The sequence below is a fragment of the Rhynchophorus ferrugineus genome, unplaced genomic scaffold (genome assembly GCF_030347505.1).
Source record: "Rhynchophorus ferrugineus isolate W39M unplaced genomic scaffold, kcgeb_rfMv2 rfM3, whole genome shotgun sequence".
In the NCBI taxonomy this organism is placed as follows: Eukaryota; Metazoa; Arthropoda; class Insecta; order Coleoptera; family Curculionidae; genus Rhynchophorus; species Rhynchophorus ferrugineus.
The window spans coordinates 13407385-13423108 of NW_027472582.1; the positions used below are offsets into that span (position 1 = coordinate 13407385).

The 15724-nt window shown below is 33.4% G+C and overlaps 1 protein-coding gene across 1 annotated transcript in view; it reads left to right on the forward strand.

The window, feature by feature from the left end:
• LOC143194273 (small G protein signaling modulator 1) overlaps positions 1-15724 on the forward strand; it is a 115021-nt gene that overhangs the window by 21057 nt on the left and 78240 nt on the right. Inside the window, exon 4 of the mRNA XM_076400942.1 lies at positions 984-1188. Within this exon, the coding sequence (XP_076257057.1) occupies positions 984-1188 (205 nt within the window). The remainder of the gene's footprint in view (positions 1-983; positions 1189-15724) is intronic.

The window sequence follows — 15724 nt, forward strand, 5'->3', positions numbered from 1 at the left end:
CTTGTTCGCGAGCTGGTCAACTTTTTTGTCTTGCTTTCCGGGCTGAAACGCCCACATCCGTCGCTGTATTCATAACTTTTGCCCCAGTCGTGTGTTAACTCAAGTTCGCGAATCTATAGTAAGTTTCACCATGTGTTTTTTCGCTGGGTCCTCGTACCCAATAACTGCTACCCGGTTTGCGGCTGCCATATCCTAAAATTTAATGCAGTAGCAGTAGCGACCCACCGGGGTCAACTGTGAGGCGGTTTCGGTTTAGTGTATTGGTAAGCCCAGAGGCAGTCCCACAAAACCCGATGAAATTTATTACTCCAGGGCAAGTCTCCGAGACCAGGTATGCATCATGCATTCCACCGCCTGGTTTTAGTCCAGAACAAAAAAAAATATGTTAGTGTTATATAAGATTTTGTTAGTTTCGGTTATTTCAGTATTATTGGGATTATTGAATGAGTTACGGCAACTTTGGATAAAACATAATTATAAATAATAAGATCACTTAAAGTTATATTTTACAGTTTTTTCGGAGAGTACAAATTAATGTATCCGTTTTATCGGAAGGTATATACAGATGTGAAAAAACAATCTGACATACGAAAAATTCATCCCAACTAAGCTTAACAGAATTCCAGAATAACAGGAATTTATTGTTTAGTATTTATTATGAAACGATCACTTTGTTATGGTTGAATACCATTATCTGCTTTTCTGTCCTATGAATAGAGTGCTTAACGAATATTAGGCAGCAAGGAATTGGATGAAAGTTAATCTGTTATTAGGTGTAAAGAGGTTAAGTCGCTAAAATTCCAACGTACCAACCAAAGAAGATCTTGAAGCAATAAGATAATCATATTTACAAGATTTTGTTCTTATAAAAACTAACTGTTAAAGATTAACATAAGTGATAAATCTTTATTAACAGTATATTTGAAAATTTTAATAGCGACATCGCTTGAAACTAGTGCCTTGAGACTTGTTTTTAATTTCAGGTTAGCACTATTTGACAAGCAACTATCAAAAATCATAGACTATTTAGTTGACAACGCTTCGAAGTACTACGACAAGGATGCTTTGGTAGCTGATCCTGATTATGGATCCTTACTGAGTTCCCTCCTGGTTGGACCATGTGCTTTAGATTATTCCCGAACTAAAAGCGTGGAACAGTTTTGGACCGATCCACCTGCAGATGAGCTGGTGAGTAAATTTGTTTTTATATAATGTTAAGTCGTACTGAACACTGAATGCTGCTAATTTTTTGTATTAATTACATCTTACATTGTATATGATTAGTACAATCTTAATTCCTAAATTAATTTATTATTACTGTTCTATTATAATTGTATTAACAGCACAACTAGTACGGGATTAATACATCAGTATGTATTTCCTAAATTAAAATAAAATTAAACCTTTTTAAAACTAAAGTTAAGAATATGTAAGTTCGTGTGGTTTCATTCGCTTCAATCTTCTGATTTCCTGCGTGTTTTCCGGTAGCTGCATCGTTTCCACGTTGCTGTAATTTAGCAATTTTATTTCATGTTTTAAGACGAAATCTTAGGTCACTTCGTATATCCATTTCATTTTGGAGTCATCGTGCAGCTCTTCGTTGATCTCTTGTGGTTAATCGTATGACTGTTTCGCCAGAGTTGGATTACTAGCTGATTTGATGTTGTAATGCAACCCCATATTTATACTCCATAAGTCCAAATTGACTTTATAATTGACAGGAAAACCGACTCACCAATATAGTTGTCTCAGTACAGAGTTTGAACTGCTCTGCTTTTTGTTTAACTTATCTTGGTACTTATTAATACATTTTAAAATATTTAAATTCAAAAAATGATTAGTATTTTTATTTTACAGCAATGAAACGTGATAAAACGTGAACAACTATTCTTATTTTAATGTGTTTTGGTGTAGTTATTCAAATATTGACGAAAAAATATTACTCAACAAATATTTTAGCATTACGTTAGACAAAAAGCAAAACACATTAGAACCAAAATAAAACAACTATACTGGTTAGTCGGAAGATACTCTCAACTTGATCTAAAATCAAAGAGGTTGATCTATAATACAATTATAAAGCCAATTTGGACCTATGGGGTGCAAATATGGGGTTGCACTAAAAATTCAAATCAACTAGTCATACAACGCTGTCAAAATAAGGTTCTTCGATTGATTACCAATGCCTATCGCTATGTAACCAACGAAGAACTGCACGATGACTTGGAAATCAAATGGATTTGCGAAGTTATCCAAGATTTCGCCTTGAAACACGAAAGAAGATTACTAAATCATACTAACGTGGAAGCAATACAACTGCTGGACAGTGCGCAGGATGTCAGGAGATTGAAACGAACAAAACCATGCGAACTTATATAAAGTGTATACATTTAGTGTAAACTATAGCTATAAGTTAATAATTAATAAATAATTATAATTTTATAATGGAGTATGTATTCCTCTGATGTATTTTCTGGCACTCGTCTTGCTTGTTAATTAATCCAAGTACATAGGAAAAGTAGTAATAATTTTATTGTAAATTAAGATTGTACTAAGCGTATCTAATAAAGATGTTATAAAAAATATTTTGGATAATGTTTTTTATTGTATTGTAAGATTGTCTACTAGTTTGTCATTGACGAATTGACGGTGATTATTGATGGAGATGTATCAGTTTTTTTTCACAGTATTTATTAGTGTAACTTAATAAAAAATGTTTTCTTCGGTACTCTCTTTAGAAACTACAACATTATATAAATCACATCATTTATTAAGATATCCTCTCCCTAAGAGATATCTGTAAATAAATAACTAATGAGGATACTTTAAAATGATAATTTGCTATGAACTGCAATGATATTCACAGTGGAGAAGTTGCCACTTAAACATAAGAGTCTGATAGTGCCGTAGAGACAGTTAGGTAAATATTTTTACAATCCTTACCCCAATTTTTAATTTTCATATAAAGTTCTGCTTATTTCTTTTTACACGCTCCTTTCGCTTGGGCATTGAATCCCAATAGATGGGTTTCAATTCTGATTATTCGTCGTCATGTCTTATTCTAAAGTGAGAAAATTAAAAAAAAATTTCTAAACTTTTCTCAATTACATCCGTACTATATCAGGTACATCAATTGTTGATTGTGTTTATGCGTCTATTTCTGTTTCTATTTGGTAAGGTATTATTGTCGCCAGTAGTATAAGGTTAGAAGGTTTGCTAAGTATTCAGTAAATAATTTCGCCTTGCGTTGTTTTTGGTCAAAAATGAGCTCGCGCGGCACCCACTTTGCACAGAGCTTTCTCATACCCAAATATTCGTGAATGATATGATGTACACATTCAGTTTATATCTTTAGATTGTCTTTTATTTCATTCAGTTTCAATTTAGGGTCATTCAAAATCATTTTGTCGATTTTTTAAAGGTTTTCGTCGGTAACAACCTCTTTTGGGCGTCCACTGCGTTCACAGTCTTCGGTGGTCATTTCACCACATCTAAACTTAACATACCAATCCTTGTTGGTTGATTTTCTTGGGGCAGTGTCCGTAAACTCCGAAAAGAAAGTTTTTGCTTCAACTGTATTTTTTTCCTTCAAAAAGCAATATTTTATCAACACGCGAAATTCCTTTTTATTAATTTTTTTCACAATAACAAAAGTTGCTTCACTCAAAATTCTATAATTCACAAACTAATGATCCGACAGCTGTCAAATTTATACACGCATCTATTGAGGGTTAGGGCTAATTAAAAAATATATGGATTTAATACTAGTAGCGCCATCTATGTGCCAGGTCGAGGACTTTTCAATTGAGATGTTACTAACTGCTAAATTAAGAGTAACAATTATATACTCGAGAAGTTTGTGTGGCTTCAATTTTTTTTATTTCTTCTGCGTTATCCATTAGCTTCTGTCCACGTTGCTCCGATTTACTAACCTTATTTGATTTTTTAAGATGAAATCTTGGATAACATCGTAAATCAATTTGGTTTCGAGGTATGGTGTATTTCTACGTCGGTTACATAGTGATAAACATTGGTAATAAATCGAAGAACGTTGTTTCAGCAGCATATCAGAAAAATTGCGAGACATATAGTAAATCCGGTTTAATTTCACTAAAAAACCACCACCAGTTTTTTTCCATATCCAATATATCAAATAGAAATCCGCCAAAACCAACGTTATCCCGTTCTATCAGATGTTAAGCTCGGAAGAAAAAAAAACGGATAACGCTTTCCTGGCAACAAATTGTATTTAACCTTAACACACAACCCGTCCGACCTCAGCGTCAGTGTAAAATCCCTTGACGGCTTTACCGTCCGACATAATTTAATGTTTATGTATATGGAACGCCAGCCGATGTTGATCGAACAAACAACGCCGGGACGATTTTTCAGATCGTCTCTTTCTCATCTCAAGACATGTCCCGTAATTAAATGAAGCCGCTGCGTCGGCCGAATACAAACAGCTTTATGCTCGAAACTAGCGTTGGGAAATATCGACTTAAAACGACTATCGACTGTTTAGTAATTGACGACTTTTTTCGCGACTAATCGACTACCATAGAGTAACAGAGAGAAAATTCAGACATCAGACAGCATTCTGCCTGTTTTAGAAAACAAGAATGCTGAAACTGTTTCTTGAAACTTCTGTTTCTGTCTCTTGGAATAATCCGCTCCGAGTTTAAAATTAATTTTACATTTTTTCAAACTGAATTTGGCAGTATATACGACGTCATCTAACATATGATGTGACTGTCTACTAGTTTGTCTGTTTTTCGAATATCGACTGTTTCGACTTTTTTCGATCGATAGTTCCCAACGTAATACGAATCTCGAATAGTGTTGGGAACTATCGACTGAAATCGACTATCGACTGTTTAGTAATTGACTACTTTTTACTATCGACTTTTTCAGTTATTTTTGGTTCGACTGATTTTACTACTTTTTACCAGTGACTCTTTCAGTGGACTGTTTTCAGTGTCTATTTTAGGCCCGACTGATTTTGTTACTGTTTACTATCGACTGTTTTAGTCGTGCACTTTTAGTTACTATTTTTGGTTCTACTAGTTTCATTCGAATGATTTTTAACGTTTTATCTAACATATGATGTGACTCTCTACGAGTTTGTCTGTTTTTAGAGTATCGACTGTTTCGACTTTTTTCGGTCGATAGTTCCCAACGCTATACGAAACGTTCTCGAATAGTGTTGGGAACTATAGACTGAAATCGACTATCGACTGTTTAATAATTGACTACTTTTTACTATCGACTTTTTCAGTTATTTTTGGTTCGACTGATTTTACTACTTTTTACCAGTGACTGTTTCAGTCGACTTTTTTCAGTGTCTATTTTCGGCCCGACTGATTTTGTTACTATTTACTATCGACTGTTTCAGTCGTGCACTTTTAGTTACTATTTTTGGTTCTACTAGTTTCATTCGAATGATTTTTAACGTTTTGTTTTTAATATATTGTATATTAATATAGCAGAATTTAGGAACGATATTTTTCAAGTTTGTTAATATAATAGGGTAAAAAGATTAAAATTGTGAATGATAAATAGTAAAATACTTTTGAATGTTTTTATGGCAATTATAGGTAATATTTCGATTAATCTCTCGATATATGTTAGAAATATTACCGTTCAATAATAAATAAAGTATTTACTTTATAAAAAAGCTCTAGTAGTTATTATGGGATCATTTTATGTCATGAATTAGTCTTTTTTTCTATGATTAGGTATATGTTTAATTTTTATTTAGTGTTTATGGTTATTGTAAATCCTTAGTTTTTAGGTTTTGTTTAAGTTCTATTGTATTGTCTATATTTATTATAATATATTGTTTGAAAATAGCATTTAACATATTAAAATACGATGAAACCTTTGTGGGATTTTATTCCATTCCATAGAAAAATTCCATTCCTTTTCACAGATCAACAGAACATTCAAATGTAAAAGTAATCTTACCTCGTTTAAAATGAAATTATTAATTGCATGTTAATAATATTCAGTAATTATTTTTTTCCTTTTCTTTTTTAAAGTTAGTATATGAAGGAATATGTACATCTCCGTCTCGCTTATACTACCGTTGGAAAATATAAGCACAGATAAAATTAACTGAATTTATCCAGGAAAGGGTTCGTATATCTTCGTCTGACATCACGAATTGAACAAAACAGTCGAACCGTGCATTTGACTGAAAATAGTAATTACTATTTTTGTTTTGACTGTTTTGCGACTATCGACTGTTTCGACTGTTTTCACTCGATAGTTCCCAACGCTATTCTCGAATTAATCGGAGCCTTTTATCGAGACGAAAGTAGATCTCTTGTTTAGAGGCTTCGCCCTTTGTCGTCGACGCTTAACGACTGACTGGGTTTGTGCGTTTTAGTGTAACCGCGGAGTAATTGCGTATTTTGCAGGTGTCTCTTTGCCGGTACTGTCTATAATGACGCTCTGCGGAAATCATTATTATATACCCGGCTGTACAATTTTCTGTTAATATGTAGCGACTAAGACGTTCTGACGCCGAGATCCTTAACACAGGTTTCGGGGTGGAGACTTTATATTCAAAAATGTCACATAAATGTTCATGGCGTTTTAGTGGGTCAATACTAATTGTAATACGAATTGTTTAAATGAATCAATACTATTTTAGTAACACTTGCCTTGTGAAGAAATGATCATTGGGATATATGTGGTCTTTGTTTCGTCTGGACAGCTTACAGTTGTAGGTAAATTATGTGTGGGTATTGACTGTACTTTTGTCCACTATTTTCCCTTTGATGATTCCTTTATTGCACTGTTTTTATCTAAACTTCGATGTATAGCCTGTATGGAATTATGAATTAAGTTTTGGTGTCTTGAATTCGGTGGCCATACACGCTGAACACAGCAACAGTAGCCCGCTTTGAGTGGCTTTGATTTTAGTGCTCGGAATTCACGGACTAGAGGTGTTTTTCAATACACGGATGTTTCTAATTCTAAACATTTATAAAATAGAAATCTGTATTGTGTCCTTCGTATTTCCAGAAAGTTATAAAAAATGTTAAGTTAGGTTTTATTGTACCCTACAGCTTGTGTCATGTCTAGCGATTGTGGCGCTTCGAATAAAATGTCCGGAGTTCTTTTATGTAGTCCAGAAAAATATGTTGGTGCCCTCACTTCTACTGCGTTACTTAAATTTGATGTTTTATCATATATTGTGTATGTGTATCGTGTAAGTGTTAAATGTTTCATATCTGCTGTAATATTTTCATAGTTTTGTTAAATATATCAAAAAAGGGCTGTTAATAAAACTAGGGTGAATGGAAGAAAGAAACATAGAAACTACAACGAAAACCACAATTTTCCAAAATTTAATTTATTAATGTCTCATCTTGGAAATGAAAAATAATTCAAAATATGTATATAGTCCTTCTAATAAAACAGCCAATTTACGTCATAAACGTTGACGTTGAATATACGCCCAAATGCAGTTTGTAAAAATGTTAAATCGAAGCAGATCTTTTCTTCTCATTTTACCCTAGTTAAAAAGAGACAGGATGCTGTATGATGCGTCGGAGCATGTAACCGAATCAGTCTATAAAATTCTATTTGTCTTGGTATTCCTTGACTCTGTTGCCAGACATCTAGAAAATTATTTTTGGGTAACGTTGTAACCAAATTAATTAATTTTGTAAAACTAATTGTTCTATTCTTTAAAACAATGATTATAATGACACATTTTCTTCATAGTTATTACGAGTAAATTATTGAATGTAACCTTATAATTGTCACTAGAAATCTGTTTTAATTAAAATATTTTTCTCAAGATATCTGAAGAATGTCTAATTAAAATCTTAAGTACTTGTGTAATTATGTCAAATTCTATTGTATGTTTTATTGCTGTCAATTTCATTTTATTTTCTGCTCCAATATTATGTTCCATGCTTGCATATAGTTTTATGTAAACTTATATTATTAAATACATAAAAAGGCATTAAAACAAAAACTAATTTACGAACTTAATAGATGCGAACAAATGCGATTACGCTTTTTTTGATTGGGATTTTCCTATTTTATGCATAGTTTACGTTCATATAGTCTTCTTACTTATTAAGAAGCAGTTTAATTAAACGAATTATATTTATTTCTGTATTTATGCAAACAACTTTGTTGGCTTCAAACAAGTGGTGCTTTTGTGTAGATGATGCAGATGTTTATAAATATCCATCTTGGTTATCAAATAATCCATTAAAATATTCGGTCAGATGACTTCATTAACATAAATTAAAAGAGGAAAATTATGGAATACATTAGGAAAATGTCGATTTCGTAAACACCTTGTTTAATTTTATGCTAATTTTGAACAGTCTGAAGCTGAAAAGTTAGTCTTTAATTGCTAAGAATATGTCCATATTCATAGTGTCTGATTAGACATGATTATGCTGATGTGACAAAATCAGCATAATATTGATCAAATACTTTTGATATTAGTCTACATAGAATAAGAGTTTTCCAGTTGGTATTATTCAGTAAGTATTGACTTACACAGCAAAGCCTTGTTATCTAAGGATAATTTAGATTTACGCCCTATCAGCCAATACATTTGATTTAGTTTAAGTCCAAGCTGTTTTTTCCGCGTTAAGCTTCTTCATAATGCATTCCCAGATATTTAACATTGTCTGCTTGCGGGAGTTCATAATTATTCATTTTTACGGCCGAACAAGTATTTCTACAAAGGGTGAATGTGACAAGGGTGGATTTTGTTTCATTTGCTTTAATATGGCGTGCTTTCAACCACAATTCGACTCTGTTTAGATGAATTTGGAGGTTTCTTCGTTCCGTTGGTTCGTTCGGTAGGTCAGCTGCATATAATAGATATAAGAATGGACCAAGGACAGTTTCCTGCGGAACACCTTAATATATTGGATATAGATCAGTGTATTCGTCATCCTGTTTCACAATAAAATGCCTGTCTGTGGGGTATGATTTCAGTGGTTGAAAGCGCGTATGGGGCAAAAGCTTTTTCAATGTAACTTGCTGTTCAGTATGCCATATCTTGTCGAAAGCTTGAGATAAATCGGCGGAATAATATTTTTTATCGTTTAAGTTTTTGTTAATTTGGTTGACTAATCTGTGTATTTGACCTGATGTATTCTGTATTTTGTTGATGGTCAGGGACAATATTTCTTTCTCCTGTGATTATTTTCAGTCTTTCAATGTATAGTTTCTCAAAAACTCTGGAGATTATAGATAACGAAATTTAATTTATAGGCCTGATATATTGTAACAAAAAATACTGATTGTTAAAGCGAAAAACTGATCGCAATATATGCAACCACCTCATATCAGCACCTTTCGTCGGTGCGCCGTTTACATTGTGAAAACGGTGGAAAAGTGAGCTTATTCCAGATTAAAAGTGTCAAAATCCCGAACGGCTCCCACGACCGAATAACGAATTTCGTTCAGTCGTGAATTTACAACGCTATCAGGGATAACTGGGATTTTCCCGGTAGATTTATATGTGAGACCTCGGGCTAGACCAGAGTTTGAGCGCGAGGCTTGAAATATTAACATAACTTCGTGCGGTGACGGGCGATCGATGGAATTTCGTTCAGGCCTCCGGATCGAATATTAAATTTACGCAAAACATTCGCAATCTTGTTGCGGGTCTCGTCAATGAACTCGCCTTAATATGATTAATATCGCAAATTGGATTTATTTATGGAATTTCGGCTTGTTTAAGTCGGTTTAATTTCAGGCTTGATGGAATTATAATATCGGTTTATTTGTTTTTATTGAAATAACTACTTAATGTTGATAACCATAGTGTATTATTATTAATATTTATATCCAATGAAACAGCCAATCCACGTCATCAAAATTTATAATGCAACGTTGTCTCGCAATATTTTAGTTTTCATTTATATCGATTCTGACATGACAACAAAATAGTAATGTACATTGAATACATTTTTCTTAGCACCTATGAGGTAGAGTTCTAGGCATGGATATATAACATAGATAGCATATTTCGATACCATTTTTGTAGTACGATTTGTCCTTGCCTTCAAAATGGGCCTCAGTTTCTTCTATCACCTCTTCATTCGACGAAAACTTCTTCCCATAGAGCACTCTTTTGAGATCTGAGAACAGGAAATAGTCGCTGGGGGCCAGATGTGGAGAATACGGTGGATAAGGAAGCTAGTCTGAACCTAATTCATGGATTTTTGCCATCGTTTTCACTGACTTGTGACACGGTGCGTTGTCTTGGTGAAGCAGCTTTTCTTCAAATGCGGCCGTTTTTCGACGATTTTGTCCTTCAAATGGTACAATAATGCGATGTAATAGTCGCTGTTGATAGTCGTTCCGTTTTCAAGGTAGTCAATGAAAATTATTCCATGCGCATCCCAAAATACAGACGCCATAACCTTACCAGCCAACAGTTTTCCCACGCTTTGGAGCGAGTTCATCGTGTGCAGTCCATCCATTTCAGTCCGTCCATTTCAGTTTCATCCATTGTCACATATTGATGCAAAAACTTGATCATGATCATCAAACACTGCTCTGAATAATCAACTCGTTGTTGTTTTTGGTCAAAAGTGAGCTCGCGCGGCACCCACTTTGCACAGAGCTTTCTCATACCCAAATATACGTGAATGATATGATGTACATGTTCAGTTAATATATTTAGAGTGTCTGCTATTTCATTTAATTTCAATTTGCAGTCATTCAAAATCATTCTGTGGATTTTTTAAATGTTTTCGTCGGTAACAACCTCTTTTGGGCGTCCACTGTGTTCACCGTTTTCGGTGCTCATTTCACCATGTCTAAACTTAGCATACCAATCATTGATGGTTGGTTTTCCTGGGACTGTATCCGGAAACTCGTCTTCAAGCCAAGTTTTTGGTTCAATTGTATTTTTTCCCTTCAAAAAGCAATATTTTATCAACACGCGATATTCTTTTTTATCTATTTTTTCACAATAACAAAAGTTGCTTCACTCAAAATGCTATAATTCACAAACTAATGATCCGACAGCTGTCAAATTTATACACTCATCTTTTGAGGGTTATGGCTAATTAAAAAACATATGGATTTAATTCTATTAGCGCCATCTATGTATCAGGTCCGGGACTTTTCAATTGACCTGTTAAAATTAACTGCTCCAAGTAATTGTCTCGGTCCTTCCTCTCTCACAATTTATACAGTTAAGGGTTCGTACACGTACAGTTCAAAATTGTAATTACTATAGTAATTACTCTTTTCAGTCGCTAGTTTTTTGACTATCGTCTGTTTCGACTGTTTTGCGATTATCGACTGTTTTGACTGTTTTCAGTCGATAGTTCCCAACGCTACTAATAAGATTATCTTATTAATCGTCATTGCATAATGATATGTATTCTGTACCTGTTATATCAGTGTATATTTCAAAACATCTAAGCCACACTACTGAATGTAACTGTTTGAGTCTTCAAATTAAATACTATTTTTTCTCAAATGGCAAAACCTAATAAATAAAACCCGCTACAATATCAACAGCACCAAACTATATTTCGAACAAGCCGAACTCTATGGTAACGTGCACTTTTACTTAATAATTTTAAAAGGACCTCCCAGCAGATGCTAATTAACGTTAGTAATTAGGGGAAGTTTTTCAGTTAAGCGGCGTACGTACCGGCGGCGCAGAATAAATATTTGAAGCCTTTTAAGCGTCTCGTTTAAATATTAAATTCGAAACGGAAGAAACCGAAATCGTGACGGAGCAAAAGAAGGCGTCCCGATGTGTTTCAATTAAAGTGAGAGGATTTGCCATTACGCGAGACGGATCCCGTTCGATAATTCTCAATTTTATATTCGATTTATTTCTAATTTTCCGTCGCGCTTTTATCGGTATCGTTGTTTGAGAACGTACGTCGAACAATTAAGCACTCTGCTCTCTCTAGCTCTCAGAAACTGTTGCTGCATGCTGTGTGAAAAGATAACCTGTTTGAGCTGTTCCGGAATTATATTCAGTCGCTTGTTGAACGGCGAACTGTAAGAGAAAAAATAAATCGGTTCAATCTGTAAATTAAAACATTTTGTTGAGTTACCATTAGTTGTTTTTATTACCTTTAATTGTTTAATAGTCGACTTAATGGGCAATAGGTGTTTATTATTGTAATTATTATATACATCACCAGGAAATACAAATATTTTAATCATTATAACCCAAAGGTTGAAAAGGAACATACTGGAAATTTAAAATAAATGGCAAGGCTCTGAAAAGCCACCAAATATAAAAAACGGTCGGATCTACATAGTTCATCTATAAAAGATTTACGTAGAAATTAGGCACGCAGCAATCAACAAACAGCGGAAGTTTTTGCTGGCGGTCTAGAAAGAAACTTGAACCAAACGAAAGTGATATTGAGTATCATTTGCCGGACATAGAAAGTGAAAAGTCGACGTTTCAACGTACCGAAAGAAGGAACCAATGGCATCAAAGATGATATTAATTCAAAGGACAATTGCTGCAAAAACAAAAAAATTTTACCGAAACAACACACTGAACTATTAAACTCTTACATTACAGCCAGGATATTTAGAGTCTAAAGCAGTCGTATTACAAGGAAGTGTATTGAGGCAAAATCTTTATTCTACATAAGTTATACATCGCAAAATAAAAATATCACGATGGTTACTTGCTGATTGATCGGCTAATGATACTGCGAATCTTAATGTCGAAGGCAATAACGAAGAAGATACATGAAAATTACAACAGGCAAGCGACAATATAAATAATTGGGAACAAACCTGAAAAATTAATATTAACGTAAGTAAATTTGTGTAAATTCCATGGAGCAACAATATTAAGTATCTCTGTAGTGATCTTGGAGCAAAACGTCGCTGGAGAGAACATGTAAGAATGAAAAAGAAAGAACTAGAATTCAAATATAGAAAAATATATTGGTTAATTTCAACAAAATCACAATTATTAGTACATAATAAATTGCTATTATACAAGCAAGTATTGAAACCTATATGGACATACAAAGTTTAATTATGGGGATATTCCGCGAAAAGTAATATATATACAATAAAATTTTTCCAAAATAAAGTGCTGAGAAGTATTGTAGAGGCACGCCGATACTACAGGACTAATTACTTACACCGAAATCTTCAGATACCGACTGTCACTCAGGAAATCAAGAAAATCGCAAGGAAATATAAGGGGAGACCCCATTCTAATATTACCATGGAAGTAATACACCTCTTAGATCACATTACACAGATTCAAAATAATCCTCTCCTAGTCCTTCCAGATATATAGATATTTTTAAGTAATTGTAAAGATATTTTATCGGCAACGACTAGTAACAATGTGATAAATGAATAAAAAGACACATAGAAGATCACTTTATAAGTTAGTTACTTAATCATTATGATTTTTTTAATAAAATAACAAAATATTTACTGAAACCAACATAATTTGTTTTTATCACCATATATTATATATTCGCATTAACATATATCGCTTGAATATTTAAAATATACAGAAATATATATTTCAACATTCAGTTCATCAGTTCATCTTTCAACAACTTCTATTTGTTTTGGCTAATTGGTTTTGGCGAGATTGGCTAATCCATTTTCTTTAAAAAATTACGGTATATTGTTTGTACATCATAATATATTCAATGGATAATTGCACACATTGTTTTTGAATTATTATTACAGCAGTGTCTCTTAATATTTTCCTTTAAAAATATGATAGGTATAAATAATCTAAATACATTTTATGTAATTCTATGCACTAAAAATCAGTTACTGTGTATTTGTATAGTATTTCATTTATTAATAAACGATTCTGTCAATCCATCAAAATACAATGAAATATCTCAAATTTGTTGTTCAGGTAAGTAATAAATAGCTCGCTCTAGATAATTAAAATGCACTCAAAGTAAAAAGTCAATTTCACAGATATTATATTGCTGCTGATGACGTTTGTTATGAGTCATCTAGATCTTATTCAAACCAAAACGATGAGATTTTGGTACTAATTTTCTTGATTTCTTCCTGTTCAATCAAAAATCGTTTATGGAATAATCTAGGATTGCGTTATAATTACATTATATCATTACACTATAATGTAATAGTCCTTAAGGCTATAACTTTTCGTATATGCAATTACGTTTTTTAATCGATAGAGTACATCATAAATCACTTTGAAACTGAATGAATTAATTGAAATATCAATTGACTTGTGATATATATTGTGATGTATATATTTGAAAGTCTCCTTTTTACCAACGAGGGTTTATCTGGACTGGACCTATTGTTTACCGTGGGCTCCGAACGACGGTCCTCGGCATCAAGCCTACCGACTGGCGAATGACCAACTTAGAAATCTTCCCAGAAAACATCCGGTCTTACCCAGTCTACCCTGGCGTGACTAGGTTGGTTATTCCTTGTCAGATTTTACACTGTTGTATAGGACAATCACAAATATTAAACAATAAAACATAATTTTACGACCATGCCCCAGCAGGATTCGAACCCGCGACTATCGCAACAGTAGATGGACCGTTCTGTCGCCTTTACCACTACGCCAGCGAAGTCGACAGTTCCATAATTCTAATAACAGAGTTATGAAAAATGAAGCAGAGCAAAAATATGCAACATTGTTTCCATATTGCGAATTATTGGCTGCAGAACTGAAACAGTGCTTATTAACTACAACTAGTCTACGTTTTTTAATCGTTAGATAATGCATCTTCCGTGAGGCAGCTCTGATACTGAAGCTTTCCTCATAAGGTTATCCAGTAATCAATCGATATTGACTTTGATTATTTTTCGCCTATTGAATAAAAAATAGGGAGGCTCATATCCCAAATAGGATTGGTTTTAAGTGGTTAAACTTTTATTTCATTGAACTGAATATTGTGGCCAGTATCCATTCAGTACTCAGCCAGAACTAACTGAACCATATGTCTATATCTCTGTGTGGTGTGAATATAGTTTTAATGTGTTTGTTTAGTACCCTTCCAGTGTGGCCATTTGAAGAAACGGTAAGACTGCTAAAGAGACTTTTTAGGTCCAATCCCTTTTTCCCTATTTATTGTGAGTCTTAATTTCTATTGTTTTGTTTTCCCATTGTGTAGTGTTTGATCGATTTGGCACAGTTTTTTCCATAGGCATTTCTTGTTATTTTTTAATTTATCTTTTATTAGAAAAGTAAACGATGTTTAATTATATTCTATGTTGATTAAACTGATTTAAATTTTACATATCACCATCGTAATAGCAGCGGCGATGGGACCTGAATATCATTAACCCAAATAGATATCGGAGTTTTCTTGGTTTATTTATTGGTTCGGGGTTTCCAGGCTAATGTTCTGCTGACAATTATCTAATCGAAATGGAAATTAAAATTTAATACTATATATATACATATACATCATCCCATTTATCCATTACAATTTCGTTTTATTATTCCATTGCGGAAATTGTCTCGTAATGATACGATTCGGGTGTATTTCATTGTTATTGTCGGCCCCTTATTTATTATTTATGTCGGCAATTAAAAGGGCTTAATTTGAATTTAATGATAGAGGACATACGGTTTATGTATATTTGATAATTTTTAGGGGATTTGGGATTAGTTACCTTTCGGGTTTCTTTTGTAGGTTTGTGTGTTGGGTACAAAATCATGCATTATTACTCTCTATCCCATCAACTGCCAGAAAGTCCTAATCCCGAT